At 52.8% G+C, this 26227-nt stretch overlaps 9 protein-coding genes across 9 annotated transcripts; 7 read left to right on the forward strand and 2 right to left on the reverse strand.

The window, feature by feature from the left end:
* Positions 1-323: 323 nt before the first annotated feature.
* On the reverse strand, positions 324-4500 carry ALTATR162_LOCUS6644 (uncharacterized protein; the record flags this gene model as incomplete). Its single annotated transcript, XM_043314266.1, has 4 exons — positions 324-397; positions 450-847; positions 899-1148; positions 1197-4500. 4 exons carry the CDS (start codon positions 4498-4500, stop codon positions 324-326), a joined length of 4026 nt encoding a protein of 1341 aa, XP_043170201.1.
* A 1901-nt stretch (positions 4501-6401) lies between these two features.
* Positions 6402-7370, forward strand: ALTATR162_LOCUS6645 (uncharacterized protein; the record flags this gene model as incomplete). Its single annotated transcript, XM_043314267.1, has 1 exon — positions 6402-7370. One exon carries the CDS (start codon positions 6402-6404, stop codon positions 7368-7370), a length of 969 nt encoding a protein of 322 aa, XP_043170202.1.
* A 390-nt stretch (positions 7371-7760) lies between these two features.
* On the forward strand, positions 7761-8630 carry ALTATR162_LOCUS6646 (uncharacterized protein; the record flags this gene model as incomplete). The annotated part of the gene is made up of 1 exon (XM_043314268.1): positions 7761-8630. The coding sequence occupies one exon, from the start codon at positions 7761-7763 to the stop codon at positions 8628-8630; it is 870 nt and encodes a 289-aa protein (XP_043170203.1).
* A 723-nt stretch (positions 8631-9353) lies between these two features.
* ALTATR162_LOCUS6647 (uncharacterized protein) lies at positions 9354-10353 on the forward strand (the record flags this gene model as incomplete). The annotated part of the gene is made up of 3 exons (XM_043314269.1): positions 9354-9620; positions 9749-10269; positions 10317-10353. 3 exons carry the CDS (start codon positions 9354-9356, stop codon positions 10351-10353), a joined length of 825 nt encoding a protein of 274 aa, XP_043170204.1.
* Positions 10354-10471: 118 nt separating this feature from the next.
* Positions 10472-12403, reverse strand: ALTATR162_LOCUS6648 (uncharacterized protein; the record flags this gene model as incomplete). Its single annotated transcript, XM_043314270.1, has 5 exons — positions 10472-10624; positions 10675-11269; positions 11317-12046; positions 12094-12287; positions 12339-12403. The coding sequence occupies 5 exons, from the start codon at positions 12401-12403 to the stop codon at positions 10472-10474; spliced, it is 1737 nt and encodes a 578-aa protein (XP_043170205.1).
* Positions 12404-12935: 532 nt separating this feature from the next.
* On the forward strand, positions 12936-13779 carry ALTATR162_LOCUS6649 (uncharacterized protein; the record flags this gene model as incomplete). The annotated part of the gene is made up of 2 exons (XM_043314271.1): positions 12936-13541; positions 13588-13779. 2 exons carry the CDS (start codon positions 12936-12938, stop codon positions 13777-13779), a joined length of 798 nt encoding a protein of 265 aa, XP_043170206.1.
* Positions 13780-15193: 1414 nt separating this feature from the next.
* ALTATR162_LOCUS6650 (uncharacterized protein) lies at positions 15194-17330 on the forward strand (the record flags this gene model as incomplete). Its single annotated transcript, XM_043314272.1, has 3 exons — positions 15194-15298; positions 15707-15838; positions 15963-17330. The coding sequence occupies 3 exons, from the start codon at positions 15194-15196 to the stop codon at positions 17328-17330; spliced, it is 1605 nt and encodes a 534-aa protein (XP_043170207.1).
* Positions 17331-18075: 745 nt separating this feature from the next.
* ALTATR162_LOCUS6651 (uncharacterized protein) lies at positions 18076-19929 on the forward strand (the record flags this gene model as incomplete). Its single annotated transcript, XM_043314273.1, has 3 exons — positions 18076-18249; positions 18309-19502; positions 19924-19929. The coding sequence occupies 3 exons, from the start codon at positions 18076-18078 to the stop codon at positions 19927-19929; spliced, it is 1374 nt and encodes a 457-aa protein (XP_043170208.1).
* Positions 19930-21060: 1131 nt separating this feature from the next.
* Positions 21061-25755, forward strand: ALTATR162_LOCUS6652 (uncharacterized protein; the record flags this gene model as incomplete). Its single annotated transcript, XM_043314274.1, has 4 exons — positions 21061-22915; positions 22966-24009; positions 24133-24273; positions 24323-25755. 4 exons carry the CDS (start codon positions 21061-21063, stop codon positions 25753-25755), a joined length of 4473 nt encoding a protein of 1490 aa, XP_043170209.1.
* Between the last annotated feature and the right edge of the window lie 472 nt (positions 25756-26227).

Here is a 26227-nt window from a genome sequence, read left to right on the forward strand (position 1 = left end):
AGAATTCTGGTATATCGAAAGAATCGCTAATGAACATGTATGCCAACAATGCTAGGCCAGTCTCGATCGATGCCCCTTACTCCTTGCAAGCAACAAATTCCCTACATGCCAATAGTGATATCTCATGCTTTGCCGCTGCAAATTGCTCCTAAACGCCCATCGGAAGAGAATGTAAAAAAGAAGCACCTGTCTTCTGGTCCAGAACGTATGGAGTAGAAGAGAGAGAGAGAAAGAGATACTAGGAGAGGGAGCGAGCTTTGCGCTCTGGTGTAACATAAGAAATGTTGTGGTGGGAGTATGTAGCCTTCGAGGCTATGGAAGAATTATATCTTCCTTCGAACGGTAAATTTGCGCTCCATGGTCGCAGCAGGGAGTGCTGAGGCGAATGTATCGCGTGCTGTCATGATGTTAATTTTGTGCTTCTCCTAAGCAATGTTCATGAAACTTACTCTCTGCAGAATCAAACATGATAAGAATATCGTCATGCTCGCCTGGATACTCAATTTCATCGAGACAAACGAATCGTCTTTTGGTGCCCGTCCAGCCCGTCACTCTACCTTCGGCCTTCTGGATCTTGCCCTGGCCACGTCTTTCGTCTACAGGCAGTGCGAACTTTGCATCAACCAGCTTCAGTCCAAACTGTCCGCCCTTGTCCGTCTTTTGGAAAGTATCGGTTAGACGGAGCTGGAAGTTCATGGCGTCAGCGTGGGAAAAGTCTTCGAAGAAAGCGAGAAGTTGAATGATGTTGTCTTGTTCGACAATTTGGAGACGGATCCGGTTGGCAGTCCATTGTTTGTAGATGGGGACAACCATGCGACGGCGGGAGATGGAGAAGGAGTCTGCGAGACTAGACAAGGTTAGTGTGGATTAAAGAATGTAGTAAAGTATAGAGACGTACCCATCAAATTTGACGTGGAAGCCAGTGACAGCCAACTGGAAGGCGTGGAGATCGTTGAACGAATTGAATGTTAGTCGTCGGATCGTGGATGCACTTGTGAGAGTTTTGAGTAGCTTTGCCAGCTCATCAGGAACGTTAGGGTCGGTACGGCTAGCATCGACAGCCACGGCCATATCCTGTTGGGCCTCACGGAGGAGTGTGAGCTCGGCGGCGCCGTCAACTGGAAGGCGAACCAAGAGTTCACCAGGTCCTATAAGCTGTCAGTACCATATCATTCATCCAAAAACGTTCAACATACCCAAGTTCATGCGGTCGGAGACGATACCAGCAGTATGACGGCACATGATCCTCAAGCTCTCGCTCATGACAGTAGGTGCTGACTCGAGTCCCGCAGCTTCTGGATCCTGATTCATAACCTTGGCTTCTACCCACTGCAGCTTCTCGAGCACGCGACTACCCTGTGTGAAGCCCTCTGCCTGGTCTGCGCTCTCAATGTGGAAAGCCTTGAGGGCCACTTGGGCGAATGTGGTCTCACCATCTGCGACGTTCATGGAGGTAAAAGTTCCAAAGAGGTTGTTGCGATCCTTGGGATCCTGGAAGACAAGATGGGCTGTACATGTTCTTAGCCTCTTATCGGCACCTTCTTCACGGAAACGCAATCTCAACGCAGGTGCTTGATTAGCTTCGGTCACGTATTCGAAGTTCATAGGCTCTTGCTTTGTTCCAAGCTCGTGGTTGATCAGGCTGATTTGCTTAGTTTGTTGCGGCGTGACCAGAACCATGCGATAGCCTCGATGCAATTTCCGCTTGCCTGTACCTTCACTGCTGCGTTCAATCCTTTGAAAAACCATGAGCTTGCAGCCTGCTACCCTGTCGGCTGCAAACGCTGATGGATTTGCGGGATCTCTGTAACTCGCCTCTTTCAGGTACATCTTACAAGCAAAGCGCTCGTCTCTTCGCTCTCGTAAATCTGACTCGGTTCTGTTTGTGTGGTTGACAATAGACCAGAGGCTGCGGAAGTCGCTCTCGTGCAGCGCCATAGTGAGCACAAATCCATGTCGTAGCTGGACGTTAAGTTGTGATGCCTGCTGCTTCCATTGGACGTCTTTCCACGTAAGCACCGAGCCCGAGCCGACTAGGAGATTGATAAGACTGTTCTGGCTGCAGATAGCCAATTTGATCTGGTACTCTTCCTTGGATCGCATGACAGATACGACAGCATCCATAGGAACACGATCTGTCGTAGGGTTATCGGTGGACACGGAGGCTTTGACAAACATGCGAAAGTAGCAGAAGTCGGTTTTGGTGTCGGAGAGAGGTATGTACTGAGACAGGCTAAACTGTGACTGGCTGCCGTTGGGTGTAGGGAGTCCAGAGGTCAGCACACTCGCCGCATCTGCAGGGAATGTGGGGTATTCTTCCCATATCTTCTGGTCTTGTCCCTGGATGAGCGCTTGTGTAGGGGGCATACTATGATGCTTCTTCATCGATCCCACGAGTAGCTTCAGGTAGTGAGTAATTGCGTTCTGGATATCAAACACTTCTGCGCTCGCAGCATCTCCAGCTTTCCTTGCAAGATCGACTTGTGCATCGGGGGTCGCGTTACCGTATCCCTGTAAGCTGGGGTGATTCGGGAGAACTTCAGTGATAATCCACCACACCTTGGCCAAATCGACATGTGGTTGAGCCAATCGCTCTTGAACCGGTTCAGCAGTCTTGGGTTTACTTCTGATTAGGTTCTCCATCCCAGTACGTCCTTTCAGGAACCACCACGTAGCAACCCGGAGCCACTGCATCGGCGAGTGATTGCTAATGTTACCCCCGAGCTGGGCTGTTAGCTGAAAGATGCCTCTCATATGTGTGATGCGCTCGCCAAAATCCCGATACGCGAACTCGTTTGCTGATTTTGTATCTGAGCGCGCAAGAGGGGCCGCAGGTTTTTCGCTTGCACTAGATACATTCCGTGAGGGTAGTTGACTTGAAGGCCCTAAAATAGCAAGAGGCTGCGGGAGTGGAGATGGTTGCAGAGATTGCGGGGGTTGCGGAGGTTGCGGCTGTGAGGTGGGTTGTTGTTGAGGTTGTGCAGACGGAAAATAAGATGCGCCCTGGGGAAGCTGGGGCGGAGTTGGGAGATTTGGACTGTCGTCAAGAGCCCCGAAAATGGCATTCTCTTTGTTTGATGGCACCCGTTTTATTGTTGTGTCAACAAATGGGTCTGACCGTACAGCAGGAGAAGCGCGCGCCTGTGAAGGGGAAAATGCGGTATATTGCGATGTGGTCGCCGATGGTGGTGACTGTGCTCCCGGCCGTCCTGGGGAGGATCCACGAGCTCTGGATCGCTGAGGGTCTTCAGTATCCAACATCCTGCGTGGTGATGCCCTGGACTCCGAAAGTGGGGTTTCTAGAGGTGTTCTTGCGGCGGCCGGTGTGTGATATGAGGATGGAGGCGTGCCGACGATAGACTGCTGTGAGCTCGTCTCCGAGTCTCGCCTTTGACCTGAGGCTGCCCGTTGGGATGCTTCGTGCAACGTTCTGCCCTCTTCCGATCGCATCTTTCGCCGCACCCTTTCCGCAAACGAGCTCGGCTCGTCGTCGTCGTCGTCGTGCTCAGCTAGCTGGCGCTCGGGCAACTTGGGCACTGAAGGTATCGCATGCACAGGCTCGTGTCCACCATCTCCGTCCTGGTCGCGGAAGCCAGTCTGCAAGCGTTTGAGCGGCTTTGGCTGGAAGTCGTCCTCTTCTTGGATTGTAGGCTCACGTACGGACATGGTCCTGGACATGACAGGCGAGAGGTTGTCTGAGTCCTGGGAGTAAATAGAATCCTCGCTAGGCCGCCTTCCGGGGAGAGTGGCTGCAGGCTCTGGTATACCATCAAACCCGGTGGGCGCCCTGGAAAGTGCCTTTGGTCGCTCTCCCAAGCCCATAGAGCCCATGTAACGTGGCGGTGTTGGTGGAAGTTGGGCGTGGGAGTTGATTTGGCCCATCTGCATCTTCTGGCCGAGCGGAGGGGACAGTTCGCCGGGGTTTGTTCGCGTCCTCGTGAGATTGGTCCTGTACTCGGTTTGCGAGGGCGTCCTGCCTATGCCATTGCTGCGCGCCCCTAGATTCGTGTCGTCCTGGGGCACCTGGGACTGCAGCTTGTCCGCTTCCGGCACACTTGCTGCCTTCTTGTTCTTGGCAACTTCGACGACGAGGTCCTCACACTCATCGCCGCCATGGCCAATGACTTCGGGGACTGTGCGCACGAAGCTCACCGTGAGGCCCTTCTTGCGCGTGCCCGTCTTCAAACCCCCGGGCCCTGGGCTTCTTCCGACGGCGGCGGCGCTGTTCAATATCGCCTGTGCGCCGGGCCATCGCTGGGCGCTCGCGACATCTATGCGGGGTCGGGTGAAGGCCGAGGCGGCGGCGGCAGCAGCGTCCTTTTGCTGCTGGGCGGCGCGGTCGGTCGAGGGCTTGAGGAAGTCGTTGATGTCGTGGTCGTCCGAGGGCGGCTTGGCCTTGGGCTGTGTGGCGGCGGCGAGTTCGTTGGTCTTCTCGAAGATCTTGGTCTTCCAGCGGCTCTTGGAGAATAGTTTACTCCCGGCATCCTGAGCGTCCACCATGGTGCTGCCCGCAGACCAGATTGGGGGGATTGATCAGGTGAGGAGAAAGCGTGGGAGAGAATGCTCAAGGGGCAATGTGTGCGCCGTGAGAGTCGGGAGGCGCGTCGAATTGGTCGCGTGCCCGGCTTCGAGGCTGGCGTGGTGTTTGCCGTCCCTTGGGCTCAATGGATTATTGGCGGAGGCTGGCTGGTCGACGTGTTCCGAGGGGCGGTCACTTCTCTAACAGGGTCCGGCCACATGAAACTGCCTGATGCGAAGAACCAATGCCACCTTCAGGTATATACACAGGAAAACGAAGGTGAATGGGAGACAAGGCCACAAAACGGCGGACCGGCCAGGGACCTAACAATGTCGTGGAACCACCGCTGTAGTTGCGGAGTAGTTTATCAGCTAAATTGCCAGGGTCGAAGCTAATTGCGCGCCGCCCGCTTATCGTTGCACGCCCGCAGCGGTATCCTAAACTCCTTTTGCGCCTGCGTCGTCGGACTTTGTCCACACGAGCCTGACTCTCGTAAACCCGTAAAGCAAAATTGCGCGGCTTCTTCACTTGACTAATCCTGGGCTACGCGCAGAAACGGCGGCCTCTCAATGTCTCGTGTTCGGAGCGCCAACGTCGACAACACCCCACATTCAGCCCACCAGATCACGTCTGTGCGGCGGGCACTCGGTCCTACATTCACGCTTTCACTGTGCGAGACCTACCTCTTGGCGGCAAATTGCTACAGCCTGGTTGCCGCTCAAGTAATTGGCTTTGTTGTAACTTGCACATCCTACATGTACCCCTTAGTTAGCTTCCTCACTATCAACTCCACCATCTACACTCCTCACTGCCCAACCGCCTTACTTACGTAGATCGCGGGCCCCAGCTTGTCAAGATCGTCATGACGTGCGTGGCATGTGTTTCACTCTTCTCTCCAGGTGCAGACCGTCTCAGCAATCCCCCGAGGTACGCGGCGACAACAACAACAACAACAACAACAACAGCAACAAACACCTAACCGCTCGACGATACCTCGCTTGTAAGGCTATTGAGCGTCTCCTAAAACGGAAGACCACAGGGTGGACTATGCCTGAAACAACACAGCGGCCGCTCCAAAGCGTGGAGTTGATAAGGCGTGGCAGGGATGCTGATCCCTTAGCGTACTTCACGCCTCGGCTGTGACAGCTGGCGTACGTCTAAATATACTCGGAACGGAAGCCTTTGCCTGCCGCCTGCCGCAGTCAAAGAGCAGAGCTGTGAAAATTGCACACAAGTAAAGCATAACTTTGAAGCTTCCAAGAGACTGAAAATATACAAGTGCCGCATCTTGCGGTATAATACAAACAACGGTGCTTACTTTTCCCGCTAGCGGCCTTGATCGCCCGCTATTGGCCACATGTCCTTTAGCGATATGCAATGGTGAGCCGACGGTAGGATTGAAATGAGCGCTCATCATTTCATCTATAAGCCGGCTGGTGGCGCGACCCGAAGTAGGAACGACAACAAGACATCACAAGAATATTTGCGATATCTAACAGAGCCACCGTGAACAGGTCTATGGTTCATGCCTTTTCACGCTGCTAGGGCAAATGACCGCATACAAGAAGAGATTGCCCATCTTCATCTCCACTGGCACCTTCCCACGCTTCCATGCTTCCACTGTACAACATATAAGCCGTTGTTGGCCGGTGTTTGGTTAAATACACATTTGACTTTCAACGAACACTGAACCGCCGTCTTCGATGCCGCAGGTGGGGCTTTACGTTGCGGCAATGACGGAAGAAGGCCCCATACCATCGTCATAGCCTCGTAGGTGTACGTCTCGGTGCCTCTGACCACAACCCCTCACTGAAAACCCCACGGTATCTCGCAATCCTTTCATCCCCATATTATTTGTTGCATCTTCCATTGCACCACCAGAATGTCTTCCCAGGCCAGCTGTGAACCGCTTCAGACCTACGAGATCTCTGACTTCAAACTCCACAATGACTCTACACTACCGAAGCTCAAGCTGGCTTACAAGATCCTCAACCCACACAACAGCAAGATAGCAGTTGTACACACATGCTTCAAAGGCCGTCTAGACACCACCCTCACGCACTCCAATGCCTCCTTGAAGAACCACAAGATCATCCTTATCGCCCTTCTCGGCAATGGCGAGTCTTCTAGTCCGTCAAACACGCCTGATTTCCCTAGCACTATCGAATATATGGACTGCATCAACGCTCAGTACTCTCTCCTTACCCAGGAGCTAGGTGTCAAAGAAGTGGATGTCATGCTAGGGTTTTCAATGGGAGGCCAGATCACCTATCACTGGATAACCGCCCATCCCGGTTTCATAAAGCACGCTGTGATCGTATGCTCATCAGCCAAAACAAGCAGACACAACTACCAATTCCTTGAAGGACCCAAGGCAGCATTGGAGAATGCAAAAAGTCCCGAGATGGGTATTAGGGCATTCGGAAAAGCATACTCAGCGTGGCTGACCAGCGCTGAATGGTTCGACCAGGAATGCTACAAAGAGATGGGCTTCCAGCAACTGCGAGACTGGGATGATAACGTCACTATCCAGGGCTACGAGGGCTGGTCAGGTGACGATCTCAAGGCCATGTATGGAATGTGGCAGCGTGGCGATATCACTCGATGCACCCAAGGAGGAGACCTTGAGTCAGCACTCAAGAGCATCAAAGCAAAGGTTCTGCTGATGCCCTGCGAAACCGATCAGTACTTCCGGCCCTATGTCAACGAGAGGGAAGCCAAGAGTTTGGAAAACGTGACGGTGGAGATTATCCCTAGTATCTGGGGGCATATTGGAGGTGGTGGGGCGAACCCGAAAGACACGGACTGGATGGACCATCGGATCAAGCTGTTTCTGCGGGGTTTGGCGTGATGTTGACAGGGAATGTTAAAGATGAGCACATTTATGGATGTAAGGTTTTGAAAGCTTGTCAACATGGAGTAACCTACATGTATACGTAATATTAAATGTATTCGAAACAAACCTCAAGCAGAGTAGAATGCTGCAGTGACGAAATAGCGGTTGACGTCCAAAGACCCAGTTTTCTCACAAGGCTTAATTGTCGACTGTCTGCGATGATGTTTCAGATCTTTGTCGACCAATCGCGGAGGAGTATCATCGATATGTCACTGCCAAGCTCCTACACCCGCTGCCTCAACTCCACCCAGGCACCTTCTCGAAGATGCACCAGCACCTCTGTGCGCAATCTTCCAGAAGTCATCTGTATAATCACAACCCAGCATCAACATCTCTGCAGCGAAAATGGTGACTTCACCTGCAACTTCATCGTCGGACCACACCTCCGATACGGCAGCTCCCAGAAGCCGACGGTCACGCGTGTCGGCTGAGCACACGTTGAACAGAGTGCGCGAGAACCAGAGGAGACATCGCGCTCGACAGCGAGACCACGTCGCGTCGCTCGAGCAAAAGCTCGCAGAGACCGAAAAACTGCTTTCGGACGCGAGGGCGGAAATCGTTGCGCTGAAAGAGGCGGCTGCTGCATCGACAAACTCACAACGACAAGGACAACCCGCCAACGACGAGCAAGTCGAGAAGACAGCGCGAGGAGCAAGATATTTAGAAGGGGAGAATACTGGAATGCAACAAGTACCATGCCCAGCACCGTCCAGTCAGCAGAACTCGCTAGCCCTCACCGTCCAACCAGGAGGCAGCATCGACCCGCAACTGGCGTACCCTGATGTCCACATCCCCGACCTTTCCTTCCTGGGCGATTCGCCCTTCTATCTGCCGTTGAATACCTCGCTTGCTACCTCCCTCTTGACCATTCCGTCACAGGACCTTGCCATCATCTCCAGCAATAACACTACCGCTGGTCCGCCACCATGTTGCAGCGACCCTCCAAACTCATCGTCATTACCACTGCCAAATTCGCCTAATGATTTGGAGTGCTCGTCTTGCAAGACTAAGCCCCCACCTGATCCGTCAGAGAGCACTACGTTGTGCGCTCAAGCGTTTGTTATGATCGGCCAGCAGAACTTTAGGAATCTGGATCCAGATACCATTCGGCTTTGGTTGGCGCAGGGACTGAGACGAGCGCAAAAGGAGGGTGAGGGATGTAGAGTTGAAAATGGAGCGTTGATGAGGTTGTTGGATTTCATTAGTGGGTTGTAGAAGAGTTCACCATTAGTGGTGGAGTGATTACTCTTGGGGTCTTAGACAACGGAATGGAGTTGGGCATGGTTTGTGGGAAGAGACTTGCACGACGGCAGTGTAGAACATGTGAAGAGTTGGATGACAGGAGCACATATTCAGGCACAGGGCTTTTTTCTTTGTTGTACATTTTTGACACTGGCATAGTAGCAGTGCTGTTATAGATCTTTCTCTCTTAGGCTGAGCGATGTAACACTTCATGCCTACACCACTCTACTGCCTGCTCAGCGTGACGTGCATCTAGCTCTCCGTGCCTACAATAATGCATTTGAAATCAACATAAACGAGTACGAAGAAGCTCGATCTTAATGAGTTGTACTACAAACACTGAAACCTACCCTGAATTCGTACTCCGAGTTATAGTCTGTAATATACCAATGCAAAGTACAGTGTATACCTTCAGGACGCTTTTTGGGCGAAGATACAAGTCAGCAGAAACGAGCGTCTTTGTAAGAAAACCAAGCCACACAACTGCGCGCGGGGTAAATCCGCTTACAATACTGGAGTGACATATCACTTTGCTTGCAGTGACATACCAACGAAGTTAGCTACATTAACGCTCTTTCTGCCTGTCAATGCCGTTACTCCCACCTCCTACATATCTGTGTACCCAAGCGCCAACCTGATCTTTCTATTCTATTCTATTCTATTCATTCCAACCTGACCACCTTGCTTTGCCCAACCATGACCCCAGACCAAGACTCGGCATATTCCACCATCCACGCGCGTTACACTGCCACCGCACTCTCCAAATCTCCCAACACTCACAATGCATCCACCGTCGCCCGCGCATTCGGCTACACTGAAGCTGAACTTTCTTCCGCCCCTACCGACTCTAACATCGGTCTAAGCTGTGGAAACCCACTCGCACTGGCGAATTTGAAAAAAGGCGAGACAGTCATCGATCTAGGCTGTGGCGCAGGCTTCGATGTCTTCCTTGCTGCAAAGCGGGTAGGAGAAAACGGAAGGGTTATTGGTGTTGACATGAATGAGGTACCGTATTCTAACCCTTGCCAATATGATGCGGTGAAAACGAAAAACGAAGAAAAAAGAAGATGATGATTGACAGCGCAACATAGCACATGCTCCAAAAAGCCGGCCTAAATGCCGAGAAATCGGGCATACTCAACGTCACCTTCATACACTCTCTCATCACGTCAACCTCCCAAGTCCCAGATTCTACCGCCGACGTCATAATATCAAACTGCGTTATAAACCTCGTTCCCGACGTGTCCAAACATCTCGTCTTTACGGAAATGTTCCGCTTACTCAAGCCAGGGGGTCGGGTAGCCGTCTCGGATATCCTGTTGAAGAAAGACTTACCAGAGGGATTGAAGAATAATGTAGCATTACTGGTAGGGTGCGTGTCGGGAGCGAGCAAGAAGGAGGAGTATGAAGAGTGGTTGGAGGAAGCGGGGTTTAGAGAGGTGGTTGTTGTGGAAGCGGGTGGAGACTTGAATGTTTACAAGGGTGGAGAGGAGGAGGGTAAGGTCGGAGCGTCGTCTTCGTGTTGTTGTTGTGGTAGTGGTGGAGATGGGGGTGTAGCCGAGGATATGAGAAAAGAGCTCCAGGACGTTGACTTGAATGAATGGGCGGGCAAGTTAGAAGAATAGTATGATCGTCCGACAGTAACTAACTTCATCACAGCATCCTTCAAGATATACGCCGTCAAGGCGTAAGATAGAATATGAACAGGAGAAATCATAAATGTTTCATTACCTATACGCTATGCAGATAGAAAAGACCCATATAAACATACAAAGTGTGAATCATGCATCGTCACATCAAGCACTCATGACTCTCTATCGTCCCATTCTGATGACACCGGCGTGCACCAGCTTCTGGATCTTGGAACGAATGCTCGGGTTCTTCAAGTGCTCTTGCAGAGCCGCAGGGTCGTCCTTGGCTTGCTGAAGAATGGCCTGCATGACGGGGTCTTGTAGGATGCCGACAATCTAGAGCATGTTAGTACAGGATTGTAGTTTGTAAATTGTGTATGACGTACCTCAGGATCGCGCTGAATACGCTCCATAGTTTGTTGCTCAGTCTCGCCCTCACGTGCCGAGTATTGTGCTTGCAGAGCCTTGGACTCTTGTTGCTGAATCTCTCGTGCGTTCTTGCCATCCTTGTCGTGTTCCATGGCTTCTGCGCAAACGTTGATACATTTGTTGTACTCGCGCATGGTGAAGTATGCTTGAGCTTTCCGCAGGTACGCTCGGATGAAGTCGGGGTCGCGCTTGATGGCTTCGTCGCAGTCCTGTACCGCTGATGGGAACTCGAGCAACTTGATGAAACAGGCGGCGCGGTTGGAGTATCCTCTTGGGTCGTCCGGTGCGCGCTTGATCATCTCTGAGTATGCCTCAACGGCCTCTGGCCAGTTGGACTCCTTGAACTTGGCATTGCCGAGCTCACGCGCCTTCTCAGCCTCCTCCGGGTTGATGTACGACTCCCTCTCTTGCTTGACCTTGGCCTTTTCTGCAGCACGGAGCTTCGCGAGGACCTCGGGTGTGCGGTGTTCGGTTTGTGCCTTTTGGTAGTAGGTAATTGCGTTGCCGAGATCGCCCATCTTCTCGTATGCGGTACCGATGCGTGCAAAAGCCCTGCATGAGATTAGCGGGTGACTGCTGTAAGGGTGGATGTGACATACTTGGCAATGACCTTGAAATCCGCCAGGATCTCGCGACCATATTCAACAGCCTCGTTACAAGCCTGAATGCAGCCTTCGTAATCGCCCTTTTCGAATTTGGCAGCTCCAAGGTTGGTCCTGTATGTAATGTCCTTGTGCAGTTCCCAGGCCTTGTTGTAGTTCTCGATAGCCTCGTCGAATTGTCGCTTCTTGTAGAACTCGGTTCCCTTCTTCTTCAGCTCATCAGCCTCGGCCTTTGCCTTCTTCGCAGCCAGGTCCTCCTCAGACTCTTCTACAGGCTCTGGCTCGGGCTCTGGCTCGGGCGCCTTCTTCGGTTGCTCGGGAGCTGGTCGCGCATCGGGCATCTCGACGTCCTCCTCGGCTTCCTTTGCACCTGCATCGCCTGCACCTCCAGCACCAGGTCCCTGGCCGAAGGACATGTCGATTCCTAGTAGAACGCTCATGACCTGGAGGAAGCGGGGGTCCTGCATGAACGCGCCAGCCATGTTGGGGTTCTTCTGTAGCTGTTGGAGCTTGCTCATGAACTCTGCGTCACCAAGGAGGGCAGCCGTCTTGGGGTTCGCTGCGAGCTTCTGGATCATGTTCGGGTCGCTGAACATGCCACCGAGGCCTGCACCGCTGTCGTTCGCCTCTGCTTCGACGGCGCGCTTGACGGCATCGAGGCCTGACTTTGCCTGGGCATTGCTTGGATCGAGTTTGAGTGCCTCTTCAAAGGCCTCTGTGGCTGCCACTGTTGGGGGTTAGCAACGCCATTTCTCAGTGGAATACTGTACATACCTAAATCGCCCTCGCCATGTAGCGCCGTTCCCTTGCGACCCCAGCCCTTGGCCCAGTCTGGCTTAATCTCTGTGACCTTGTTCGCATCCTCCAGCGCCTTCTGCCAATCCTTTAACGACGCATATGCGCCCGATCGGTTCGAGTATAGGACGTGATTCGAGGGATCGAGTTCGATTGCCTGTGAGAACTTCTCGCTGGAGTCTGTTAGTAAACTGTCGCTAGGCTGTGTTTGCGGGGGACCCTACATGGACTCGGCGAACTTCTTCTCTGCGAAGAGCTTGTTTCCCTCTGCTTTTAGTGCGTCCGCCATGTTGAAGATAGTGTGAGTTTGGGGTGATTCTTGGATGTGACTGCGAATCTGCTCTGGCACCACGCGTTTGAGGGACAGGCTCTGAATTATAGTTTGATGTGTAGCTAGAATGTTCGATTGCGGAGCTCTACGCGGGAAAGGCGTCCGTGCGGCAGGCATCTAGAGGGCTCGTCATATACCCCACCACGAGCCTCACGCAACTCACTCCAGCTTGGTGAGTGCCATTTCTCAGCCCTTCTTCAGCCCTCTCTATGCGCAGTCATTCCATGTTTCACGCGATGAATCCGATGGGGTTTCCAAGGAAATATGTGGGCCTTGCAATCGACTGCAGACTTCTAGTGTCGTGCCTGATCTACGCGTCTTGTCGTTTGTAAAAGTTGCTCTGTGACTACGCGGGCGCTTCGTACTAACATCCTCAACAAGTCCGCATCTGAACAACCCCGGACGCATTTAATTGACTTCCCGACATACGCCCTGGTTCCTCTCGAGTCAATTTCCATATTCAAATTCATCATCAAAATTCTCTATCAGGATGAGCCAAGTCGTCCGCCAGGCTCAGTGGGAGGCTGAAGCTGCTTCAAGTGGACATTATGACAAGATCATGGTCCAGAATCTCGAGGTGGTTGTGAGCGCGGGAAAAGATGTCTGGGGACGCGAGAAGAAGCAGCGGGCCTTGGTTAGTGTCACATTGACTCTAGGGAAGCAGTTCACATCAGCTTCTTCCACGGATTCTGTCGATGATAGTACCGTCCACTATGGTACGCTTAGCAAGGCCATACAAGCACGCTTCAAAGACGAAACCATGACCTGGATGTCGACTGCCGCTCTTTCAACTGCTGTCTCCAAATGCGTCCGCGATGTCGCAGGTTCGACAGATATATATGCGGTCGAAACCAACGTCTGTTACCTAAAAGGCAGTATGTTCGGGGAAGGAGCTGGACACATTACCTCACGCATCGAAAAGTCTGGTACCAGTTCGAGTGTACTGTATCTACGCAACGTCCGCATTCCGTGCTTGATCGGCGTCAACTCCAACGAGAGGTTGCAGAAGCAGCCGGTAGTGCTCAACATTTGGGTTGACAACGTGGATGACTCTCGTGTTGAAGATTATCCACGACTAGAGACTCTTTTGTTCGAGGTAAGCACGACATTGTACATGCGTAAACATCGACTGACCGAGTTAGCTGATTTCTGAATCTACCTTCCAAACTATCGAGAGCCTACTAGCGTGGTTAGTTGAAGAGCTCAGACAAAAGTTCTTCACACAAGACGTGGACCAGAACGCGTGGATCAAGCTGAGAATCAGCAAGCCTCATGCTGTACCCTTTGCAGATGCACCCGCCGTCGAGATAACACGGCCAGTACGGTTGAACTAGAGCGGAGCGGTATTACTAGCGAACTGCCGTAGCGGGTCAAAGCATCGCTGTAGCCATGGAAATGTCTGCAAGTTTTCTCAGACGCAAGCCACAGCAACAGCTAACGATGTCTGTTCCTGGCTTGTACTAGGGGTAGGTCCGCTAGCGCAACCGGTACCGATTCAGTCTCCACTTCCAATAGCTGTCCCTGTCTTACAGTTGACGGCGTGAACTCGGGAACCGCCAAGCGTCTAAGCTTGTTAGAAGCTTCGTGCCATCTTGGTTCTCGGTTTCGCGACTATTCCCAGACAGGGTCATTGGTGTACCTGACTGATACCCTTGTTGTTGAGCGCAATGCAATCAAATAGTCACGCGTATCAATACATCAAACCATGAGCCAATACAGAGACGTATGGAGCTTTCCCAATGGGAATTTGTGGTGGAGATAGGCGTTATTGAGGCTGCCATCCGACATGGGCATCGTTGTTGTGTGAATACACCGACTTAGTAGTCGATCCCCCACGTGGTCCAAGCGACATCAGACGTGTACCTGCGCCACCATTGCAGCCACAACTTTCACTCCAAGATGCTGCTCCGGTATGAATGCTGCATATTCCTCGATCACCCGGTTCCCCACTGTATTTGCCTCCGCGTTGCATTACGTGTTTGCCACTGTGGAAAAAATGCAACACGGCTGCAAGCTGGGGAAGTCTGTTGGGGAGCAAGTCCGAATAGCGGTCTCGGGGCAACGTCAGGTTTACTGCATACCCCTGCTAGTGCCGCGGCCAGATGAGGGGCTTTTCAATTTAGTGACATAGCTCTCCGAAAAGTTATTCAACAATTGTGCATCGTGAGGTCGAGCAGATAGGCGGCCGCGCAGCCATTCGATAGTCGCTCTTGACTCGGGCAGACACGGGAGGTTGAGAAGGGGCATTGCAAAATGAAGTCTTTGTGAAGGAACGAGGAAGCGTAATGGAAAGACGTGGTGAAAGAAACGTGGCTGAGGCAAATCCGAGGGTGTAGTCCGATACTTTAGTAGTTTGGACAGAGCTCGCTACTGGGAAAAACCTATTGTAGAACAAGTGTAATGGCTGCAATGATAGTGTGACATCAAGTAGCAGAACCATCTCGTGTGCAAGAACTATTGGCGGCGTCGCCGTTGCCATGCAGAGATGCTACGCTCGAAACTGCCCTTCTGGTGCACTTTGGGCAATAACATGCATGTATAAAAGGCAAATTCACACCGTCTCTTCACTATTCCCATCGAAACCCCAAGCCTGTTCTCGTTACCAGGCCATAGCTTGTTCTCGACTTGCCCCACGTTCAACGCCAAGCGCGACCCATTGCCTTTAAGGAGACCAGCTCCCCAACACTTGTTGTTCTCTACACCTCTTTCTCCTCACGGAACAACCTCTTTTTCTCTCACATATACACAATGGCATCTCGCGCGATTCCTTCTCACTTGAAGCCCTCTGCTGCTGAGGGCGGCGAGGGTGGCTTCTCATCTCAGCGCCACCACGGCAAGTCGCAGTCCCATGTGGTAAGTACCTTCTCTCTCTGTGTTTCTGCAGCTCGCCAGCCTGCATCTTGCTTTTTCAGCCTTGGTCTCTTGGGTTCGCTTCGTTGCTGCAAAGCGAATGCAGTTGTCCTCACCGCTACCAGATACCCTGGCTTGGGTATAGTGGGTACCGAAGGAAGCTGGCATTGAGCTGGCACTGATTGCTGGGGTTGCAACACCCCGCCCGATCATGTGTCGGCGCGATATCCCTCGAGAGACATCAGGCGATCCATCGAAAACGATGTTCGTTACCGGCCTAAAGCGTTGTCCCCGCATTCGCATCGCCTGTTCCCCGCGGCCGTGGTGTTGTGATAACAACAGCACCTACACTCTCAACAGCCTGAACACAGCTTGAATTTGATTTCAATCGACTAACAAACAATCTTGCAGGCTTTCGAGAACACATCTACCAATGTCGCCGCCTCGCAAATGCGCAATGCGCTCAACAAGCTTGCCGACACCGTCACAGACCCCGCCGAGAAGAAGGTCAGCCGCAATCCTTTCGCACCCCCTCCAATCCCCGTTTTTCGCTCATGCATCCCGATATACTTGCTCAGGCCAATTTCCGCAGCCACAAGCTATCAGCATGTTTGGGAGGGGGATTTGGAAAAGTACGTCATTCTGAGCGAATGCTGACCCACCATAGTACTTTGAGACGGAAATGGACAACTTCTTCGCTCTATTCCGACGATACCTCAACGACAAGGCCAAGGGCACTGCCATTGACTGGAACCGCATTGCTCCCCCCAAGGCCGAGCAGGTCGTCAGCTACGATGACTTGGCCAACACCGAGGCTGTCGAATACCTGAACAAGTTGGCGGTTGTCAAGCTCAACGGTGGTCTTGGTACCTCCATGGGTTGCGTTGGCCCCAAGTCGGTCATCGAGGTCCGCGATGGCATGTCCTTCTTGGATCTGTCAGTGCGCCAAATCGAGTACCTGAACCGCACATACGATGTCAACGTTCCTTTCGTGCTGATGAACTCATTCAACACCGACACCGACACCGCCAGCATCATCAAGAAGTACGAGGGACACAACATTGACATCCTCACCTTCAACCAGTCAAGATACCCCCGTATCCTCAAGGACTCGCTCCTGCCCGCTCCCAAAGAGAACAAGTCAGACATTGCCAACTGGTACCCCCCTGGCCACGGTGATGTTTTCGAGTCTCTCTACAACACCGGCATGATCGACAAGCTCATGGACCGCGGTATCGAGTACATCTTCCTTTCCAACGCCGACAACCTGGGTGCCGTTGTCGATCTCCGCATCCTCCAGCACATGGTTGACTCCCAGGCGGAGTACATCATGGAGTTGACCGACAAGACCAAGGCTGACGTCAAGGGTGGTACTATCATCGACTACGAGGGCTCAGTTCGTCTGCTTGAAATTGCCCAGGTTCCCAAGGAGCACGTCAACGAGTTCAAGTCGATCAAGAAGTTCAAGTACTTCAACACCAACAACATTTGGATGAACCTCGCGGCCATCAAGCGTGTTGTCGAGGCTAACGAGCTTGCCATGGAGATCATCCCCAACGGCAAGTCCATCCCTGCCGACAAGAAGGGCGAGGCCGACATCTCCGTTCTCCAGCTCGAGACCGCTGTCGGTGCTGCCATCAAGCACTTCAAGAACGCACATGGTGTCAACGTTCCCCGAAAGCGTTTCTTGCCCGTCAAGACCTGCTCTGACCTCATGCTCGTCAAGTCGGATCTTTACACACTCCAACACGGTCAGCTGGTGATCGACCCCAACCGATTCGGTCCCGCGCCCTTGATCAAGCTTGGCAGCGACTTCAAGAAGGTTTCCAGCTTCCAGTCCCGCATCCCCTCCATCCCCAAGATCGTCGAGCTCGACCATCTGACCATTACCGGTCCCGTCAACCTTGGCCGTGGCGTCACCCTCAAGGGTACCGTCATCATCGTTGCGACCGAGGGCTCTACCATCGACATTCCTCCGGGCTCCATCCTCGAGAACGTTGTTGTCCAGGGTTCGCTCAGGCTGCTTGAGCACTAGAGTGGTTGAATCGACATTTTCTTCATGGGTTCTTATAGATTTTTTGAGGATATAGGTCTTCTTGTAGCGACTGATAACGAGAGATGACTGCATTGCAACGTACTTGAGCAAAAGAACTCAGGCGGTAATGGGGCGTAATAGTCACGTCCGGTCAATGATTTACGTATCATCATAGACAAAATGCATCTGGAATACAATACATAATCCATCATCATCACCTGGACCGTCACTTGATATTTGTACGCTGTTTGAAGTTAATTACATCTCGTTTAGTAGTGGGCTATTCCTGCGCATGCTAATAAACCCGGGTTATCCCAACAACATTGGACTGACCGATATATGCAGTTATACTTCCAAGAAATGGTGCCTGATTGCTGCCTCACGCCATCTCTGCCTTGCGGCCCTACCGCGGTGATGTCAGAATGTCACCAGCCACGCAACCAAGCCGCGAACAACAACCCCCCACCATTTCTACCGGGCTCCTGCGCAGCGCAGAGGCGCAGTCGGCCAGTCATCTGCCTGTTGCATAGCGATGATGCCTGCTGATAGCGGCGAAAAGCTGTTGATATAAGCAGCCGTGGCTTCCTGACGCAGGCGCGTTCGCTGTACACGCCTGCATTCCCGCGTCGCACCGCACGCAGCGGGGTTCACCGTACCCTGACGAGCATCAGCTCCGAGCATCAAGCCGAAGATATACATATATGCCTGAGCCCGTTCTAGCGACTGCCTTTAACACATCGACAAAATGGCCCCCGAACCGATATCACCGAAAGAGCATCAGGAAGAGCGCGCCGCGAACGTAGCGCAAGCAGATGCGGCGCATCGGGAAGCATACGATTACTGGGGTTACCTCTTCAAGGAGGATAAGTGCGGGACCGACTTACTGGATCGCCTGCTTAAGGGCATCGCCGAGGTCATTGTGAGTTGAGTGTAGCTTCAAAGATCACCAAGAGACGTCAAGCTGATGTGTCGCTGCAGAGCAAGAAGTTCGAGCCAAGTGACTCGCCTGATCTCACGCCGCCGCAGATCGCAGCCTGGTACCGCAGTGTTGGGGGCGATTACGACGTTCTATTCACGGATACACCGCCATCGTCCGTTGCATTCATATACCGGTCACTAGGCGCGTTCCACAGCTTGCAGCCAGGGCCAGACGACGATGGCTACTCAAGTCCTACCATACCTGCGCTGAAGAAGAGCGGCTTTGTGACATGGCAGACGATACAGCTCCTGCTGGGACCAGAAGAGCATGTGCCTTTCCTACAAAGGGCCGTTGAAATAGACGACATACCGGACCCAGAAACTGGCAATATCTTCCCCAAAGTTCTACCCAAGGAATGTTTCCCGGAAAAGCCCGACGATGCTATGGAGTCGTGGTATCAGAGCGTCGCAGCCAGGCTTAAGAAGGAGGCCGATGAGGAAACAAGCGGGGGCAGTGCTGCTGACGAGCCAAAGCCGCGTACTTCAACGGACAGTGAAGGCACCTCAGCTGACGAGAAGCATGGCGCATACCGATACTTTGAAGACCCACTCTATCGGAATGGAAGACCACGGCCGACATTTATGCGCCATGTCTCGAAGCAGTCCCCACGGCCGGGAGATGACCATGGGAGGGCCGTCACATCAAGGGTGAGGCATATGTTAAACCCTCTAAATTACGTTGGAGGCAGAAAGAAGAGCGTTCCAGGCCGATACGACGACGATGACTACTCAGACGGAGATGCCACACCCATTGCGCCTGTTCCTCAACCAGGAGCTCGATATCCCTCTCATAAGCGTCCACATCCGCCACGACGTGAGTCCTCGTTATCAACAACAGACTCAGATTCTGACCCGGACCACCCGCCCTCTCGTCGCCGTTCACCTGTACTGCGCTCTCACCGATCTCACGAGCCGCCCATATCCCAGCCGGGGTATTTTCCCGCCTACAGCGAGGCCCGCCGATATTCAAACCAACACGATGCCATCCGGATGGATGGCAGAAGCTCAAGTGCGACTTCTCCCCAACCCGTGTACCGACCAACTACATCACCGCTCTTTGCGACTCAAGTTGCGCAAGCTCAACGCGAAGCAGCACAAAAGTACTACGTCTCGAGGCCGGCTATGCCACCACGCACTAGCTACAGGCCTGTTCCAGCCCCCGGTGTACGATGGGGCTCCCAGACTGTGCATCCTGTAAGTCCGCCCCGGGATGCTGAACCGCCATATGTGCGTGAGCGCGAACGGGAGCGTGATCGTGAAAGGGAACGCCACCATCGTGACCGGGACCCTTATGAAATGGGCAATGGTAGAAGGGGATCACATCGACGTCACTCAGAAGATGTGGAGTATCCACGCGAGCGTACCCATGACTCGGCCAGGACACGCAGTCACGATAGGGTCAAGGATGAGTGGGATGATCGGCATGACAGAGATAGAGACAGAGACCGGGACAGAAAAGCTGGATATGATGATCGCGACAGAGTAAGAGACGAGAGTCGGGAGAGGGATAGAGTTCGAGATCCCCGAGTGCATAGGTATGTGTCTGGGGTGCAGGATGGAGTGTCTGGCAGAAAGTATCCAGTCGCTAGTGGTCCTTCTTACTAAACATGTGCAGTGTTAAGGGCCAGTTTATGAGACTACTCAAGGAGTTTTGAGCCAGGAGAGTTCAAGAACGAACAAATGGCATATTGCAACCCATTGGCTACGCTGTGGGGTTTGTCAAGCTGGGGGGGTTCTCGATGGGTCTGGGTGATGTGTGGCTTGGGTGGAATGTGGGTCAGGCATGTTCAGCTCACCCGAGCTTGAGAAGCGTGCTCTTGTGAGTCTGCCACGCCTCTGATGCACGCACGGTGTGACAGGAATGCTAGTAATACGTGCACGTGGTATGAATACAGAGTGACGCCCTATGTTGAGACCGTCAACCGCTCTTGCATGTAAGCGGCATATTTGGCAAATTTCTTTTTATGCATTCAATATGTTGGTCTTTTTTCTTAGAAGTTGCGGTAAGAAGTGGATGAATGAACAGTTTGGGGATCATGTGGCGGTGTAACAATTACGGTGGTGCGAAGGCAGGCGTTTGGGTGTGTGGAATGGACCCTGGGCTAAGGATTAGATTCATCAACGGGAACGCCGTGTGAGCCCTGCAGATAGTAGCGTCACAATAGATCGAGGGGAAGACTAGGTTCTGATCATCGCAGCTTGACTGGCTGACGGGACGGCACAGTAGTGACACAGGGTGAAAGGTTCTTTGGAGCTGAACCTCGGGATACGCGTAGTTCTCTATGTCATGTGTGGCAGTGCAATAGGAGCACGGGCGGATCGTCACGGCCTACAGATGCTAGTCAAGACCTCATCCACGCTCCGTGATTGCGTCTGAGTAGGACCGCTTGCGCGTCTGTCTCGTACGTGAACCCTGAACATAGTCATTCCTTCGGCCTTTCTTTTGTTTTTTCGCTTGTCACCAGGAATTACCTCGGCGAGTAAGCTAGGTAGTGCCATCCACCCGAGTACAGCTGCAGTATCGCTAAGGCATAGCTGCCGCCGTCTACCAAGGAAAGCTAACCAGCCAAACAACAGGTTTCCGGAACCACAACAACACTACCCAGCCGCTCTCTTTCTTCCCTCTTACTCCTACGAGCTTCCCCACCTAGTTTCTATCCGCCTCTCGATCGCGAGCGCTCAATTGCTCGCCCATCGTCCGGCAACTGCAACACAGCGTGAGCGGGTCGGACCTCCGCTCGCTATCGCCGAAATGGCTACACAGTCGCGTGAATCTGAGCTGAAGCAGCAAGGTTTGCTTGACGCGGCGAAAGACCCCAATTCCTCAATTACGGCGCAGCAAGCAGAGAAATCTTTAGTAGATCAGGCGCAGGCGGGCGGCAGCGCGGCCTTCCAGTTCGACCCCGATGCGAGTCCCGAGCAGAAGCGGGCACAGGCAAGAGCGCGTGTTCCTGCAAACTTCCACCACGAGCGGAACAAGAATGCAACGGCACTGGTATCAGATGCCGACAACAATGGACCACAAGAATACGACCTTCCCACGCCTACGAAAGACGGCGCCATAGAAACACCAGAGGAGGCCAAAGCAAACGGTCACGCGCCCAAACAGCTCGACGACGATGCGCGGTGGGATCGGGTCGGATGGACGCCGCGATTCGGCATGCCAGGCTCAGAGAACAAGGAGGAGGACGAAGAGGAAGCGTCTCTGGCCGACCACCAGACATGGCTGGAAGGCAGGATAGAGGACAAGTTCTTTGGCGACTGGTACCACAACACGGGCATCATCATCTTTGCATGCTTGAGCTCGTGGGTCGTGGGTGTGCTAGGCGGTGGGCTGGGCTGGATCATGATCTTCATGGCTGTTTGCGGCACCTACTACCGAACCTCGATCCGCCGCGTGCGCCGCAACGCGCGGGACGACCTCAACCGTGAGATGGCTAAAAACAAGCTGGAGACGGATACGGAGAGCTTGGAATGGATCAACAGCTTCCTCGTCAAGTTCTGGCCCATCTACGCGCCTGTCCTGTGTGACACCATCGTAGGCACCGTCGACCAGGTCCTCTCCACATCAACACCAGCCTTTTTGGACAGTCTGAAGATGAAGACGTTCGTCCTCGGAACCAAACCTCCGCGGTTAGAGCACGTGAAGACATACCCGAAGACACAGGATGACATCGTCCTCATGGACTGGAAGTTCAGCTTCACACCCAACGACACGGCTGATCTTACCGCGAGGCAGATCAAGAACAAGATCAACCCGAAGATTGTCCTAGAGATCCGCATTGGAAAGGGTCTTGTTAGCAAGGGTCTGGATGTCATCGTAGAAGACATGGCCTTCTCAGGTCTGATGCGCCTAAAGTTCAAGCTGCAGTTGCCCTTCCCTCATATTGAGAAGGTCGAGATGTCGTTCCTGGAGCGCCCAACCATCGACTACGTTTGCAAGCCATTGGGTGGAGAGACGTTCGGTTTTGACATCAACTTCATCCCTGGACTGGAGACCTTCATTATGGAGCAGATCCATGCCAACTTGGGCCCGATGATGTACGATCCCAATGTGTTTCCCATCGAGATCGCCAAGATGCTTGCAGGTAATCCTGTCGATCAAGCGATTGGAGTTCTGCAGGTCCACTTTCACGGCGCACAAGGTCTCAAGAATCCTGACAAATTCTCCGGCACCCCTGACCCATATGCCACGGTTTCCATCAACAATCGTAATGTGCTCGCACGTACCAAGACGGTGCACGAGAATGCTAGCCCTCGCTGGAATGAGACTGTTAACATCATTGTGACTTCATTGAAAGATTCGCTTACTATCAACCTCTTTGACTACAATGATATTCGTAAAGACAAGGAGCTCGGTACCGCCACGTTCGCCCTAGAGCAGCTGGAGGAGGACCCCGACCACGAAAACATGCAGCTCGAGGTCATGTCAGGTGGTCGCGCCCGGGGTATGGTAACAGCTGACGTGCGCTTCTTCCCAGTCCTGGAAGGTACCACGCTTGAAGACGGCACCAAGGAGCCTCCACCAGAGTCACGTACGGGTATTTGCAAGTTCACTGTTGAGCAGGCCAAGGATATGGACGGTAGCAAGAGTATGATCGGACAACGTATGTCAATTCTACCAAGACAAATCATTTCATTACTAACTCTATTACAGTCAGCCCGTACGCCGTCCTGTTGCTCAACGGCCACGAGATCCACAAATCGCGGGTTATGAAGAGGACGAACCAACCCATCTGGCCAGACGCGACCAAGGAAATGCTCATCACCGACCGTAAGAAGGCTAAGTTGGGTCTTGTCATCAAGGATGACCGTGACCTTGCAGCTGATCCGATCCTCGGTACCTACCAAATTACGTTGGACGACATGCTAGAACTTATGGCCAAGGGCCATGAGTGGTACAACCTCGCAGGTACATCAAGCGGTCGCGTAAAGATGAAGCTCGATTGGAAGCCAGTTGCCTTGAAGGGCGCAGTATCTTCGAGTGGTTACCTTACTCCTATTGGTGTGATGAGATTGCACTTCCAAAGCGCGCGTGGGCTTCGTAATCTGGAAGCGTTGGGCAAGTCAGATCCCTATGTGCGCGTGCTGCTTTCTGGTATCGAAAAGGGTCGAACCGTTGTGTTCAAGAACAACCTTGATCCCGACTGGGATGAGGTTATTTATGTGCCCGTACATACTGTCCGCGAGAAGCTTACGTTAGAGGTCATGGACGATGAGAATCTCGGTAAGGATCGTCCACTCGGACACATTGAGCTCTTGGCTGGCGACTACATTCAACAGGATGAGAACGGCGAGTACCTTGTTCAAGAACAGAAGCAGCCTACAGCGGGACCTCTTCGATTGGCTGGACACGCTCAGCCCCATGGCACGCTGAACTACACTTGCTCCTTCTACCCGACGTATCCCACTTGGGACCCGGAGGAGGACGAGGAAGAAGAAGCAGAGGAAGCTACAACCAACGGCAACGGCGACACCCGACCCATTTCCGTTGGATCCAAGCTCAGCCATCAACGCGTTGTCTCCGGTTCTTCTACCTTGAGCAGGTCGGAGACTGCGGGTACCATCTCATCGCTTAAGTCTAACGAGAAGGATATGGCCAAGGAGCTCGCGAAGAACGAGCTACAGCAAGAAGAGTCGATCCCAGAAAAGCCGAAGATCGAGAAGTTAAGGCTTACTGCGGACGACCTGCAGCAGTACGGTAGGTTACATGTCAGCTATGAGGGTACAGAGGAGTTTGGCTTGTTGAGTTGGTCAACCTGACCTACACCTTGATCCCGTACTCTTGTATACATCTTTACGAGCATCGACTAACGTGGCGCAGAATCTGGTCTGCTTGTCTTCAAGCTCATCGATGGCGAGTTTGCAAGGACGGGTGGTTACGTCGACGTTATTATGGATGACATGGCCTACGCCAGCTATTCCAGCGCAAAGATCCGGAGCAACAAGATGACATTCAACGATGGTAGGTTGTATCTGAGTCTGGATGATTTACCGAGCTAATCGAGATGCAGTTGGCGACACGATGATCCGAGAGCTCGACTTCTCCAAGATCACCCTTCGAATCATCGAGCACGTCGACAATGACGGCGACGAGCATGAAGACCATGTCATTGCTAAGCTCACAGGAAACACTGTAGACACGCTGCGGAGGGCTTTGAACACACCCACTCAATTCACGCTCAAAGACAAGAACGGACGCGATAACAAGATCACTGTCATGCTCAAGTACATTCCCGTAAAGATGCGCCTTGATCCCAGCGAATCATTCAACAATCAGGGCACACTGCGAGTCGATGTGCTTGATGCAGCAGATCTTCCAGCTGCGGACCGTAACGGCTTCTCGGATCCTTACTGCAAGTTTATGCTCAACGACAAAGAGGTGTACAAGACGAAGACGCAAAAGAAGACCCTCCACCCAGCATGGAACGAGTACTTTGAAGTACCTGTACGAAGTCGAACAGCCGCTGACTTTGTTGTCAACGTCTACGACTGGGACTTTGGCGACAAGGCAGACTTCCTCGGCAAGTCATCCATCAATCTAGAAATTCTGGAGCCCTTCCAACAACAAGAGGTCACGCTTGCTCTTGACGGCAAGTCAGGTGCTATCCGACTTAGGATGTTGTTCAAGCCAGACTATGTCGTACGATCCCGTCAGGGCTCAAGCACGTTCTCCGGCACCTTTGCTGTTCCAGGCAAGGTCATCGGTGCGCCTGTCAAGGGTGTCGGCAAGGGCGCCGCGTTCGTCGGTGGTAACGTAGTCCGCGCAGGGACTTTCCTTGGCCGTGGCTTCAAGCGTAGAAAGTCACGCGGCGAGGCCCCTGAAGAGGACTTTGAACGACCGAGCACCGCAGAACGACCCTCCGCGGATACGCCAATAATCTCCGTTGAAGGCGAGCCCAACACGCCTACCAAGGATAGCTCAAACCACAACAGACACCGCAGCTGGGGCGCACAGAGCTTCCACAGCCGCTTCGGTGACGGTGGTGCTGGGGGGGCCGAGCAAGGCACAGCGAACATCACCGTCCTCGGCGCTGACGGCTTCCCTCCCAACACCAACCTACGCGTACACATCCAGCTCGGTAAGAAGGAAATTCACAAGACCGACCACATCAAGGCACCGCAGGGTTCTGTTTCTTTCAACCCCAGCGAAGAGAGTTTCAAGGCATCCTGCACCGCCGACGCCTTCTTCAGACTCGTCGTCAAAGACCATAGCAAGTTCGGCCGCGACGAAGAACTCGGTGAAGCTCAATTCACCATCTCAGACCAAGGCGGCGGTGCTGAGCAGAACATCGGTGTGGGCAAGGGCATGGTATCCATCCGCAGTAGCTTCCAGCCTAGCGACGCATCGAGCCAGCAGGGTAGTGTCAGTCCGCGGCCCAAGACATCAGAGAGGAGAGGTCTACTAAGGAGGGAGAGAAGCACTACGCCTAACCCTCCTGCTTAGAAAGCTTTACATCGGCTACGGAAACATGGGAGTAAGGTTAGTATTGCAGCGAGTGAAATGGTGGGTGGCGGCAAGCAGCAGCAGCAGGCTTCTTTGAATGAGGAAAGGACTGAGGTGTTGAGGGATTGGATTGAGGATGTTGAGAGGGGTAGACGGTCTTTTGCGCTTTGAGGGTGGGAATGGATTTGGTTTGGTAAAAGAGCTGCATGGGATAGGGGTGTTTCTTTGCGTCTACTTCTCGGATTATCCTTCTCCTCTGTTGTCTTGAGGTTGTATGGATGCTTGCTCTACGGTCGACCTTTTCTTCCCTCTATATTCTAATCATCCTATAGTGTACGATACCAATTTATCTCTTTGCCTAAGATTCATAATCCACGCTTTTCTTTACATTGAGCTTGCACATCACAGTCGACGAGGTTATCTAATCTCATGTACAACAGTGAAAAATTGGTTTCGTTCTATGACTGTTACC

The sequence above is a fragment of the Alternaria atra genome (genome assembly GCF_907166805.1).
Source record: "Alternaria atra isolate CS162 genome assembly, contig: 25, whole genome shotgun sequence".
NCBI classification, from domain to species: domain Eukaryota; kingdom Fungi; phylum Ascomycota; class Dothideomycetes; order Pleosporales; family Pleosporaceae; genus Alternaria; species Alternaria atra.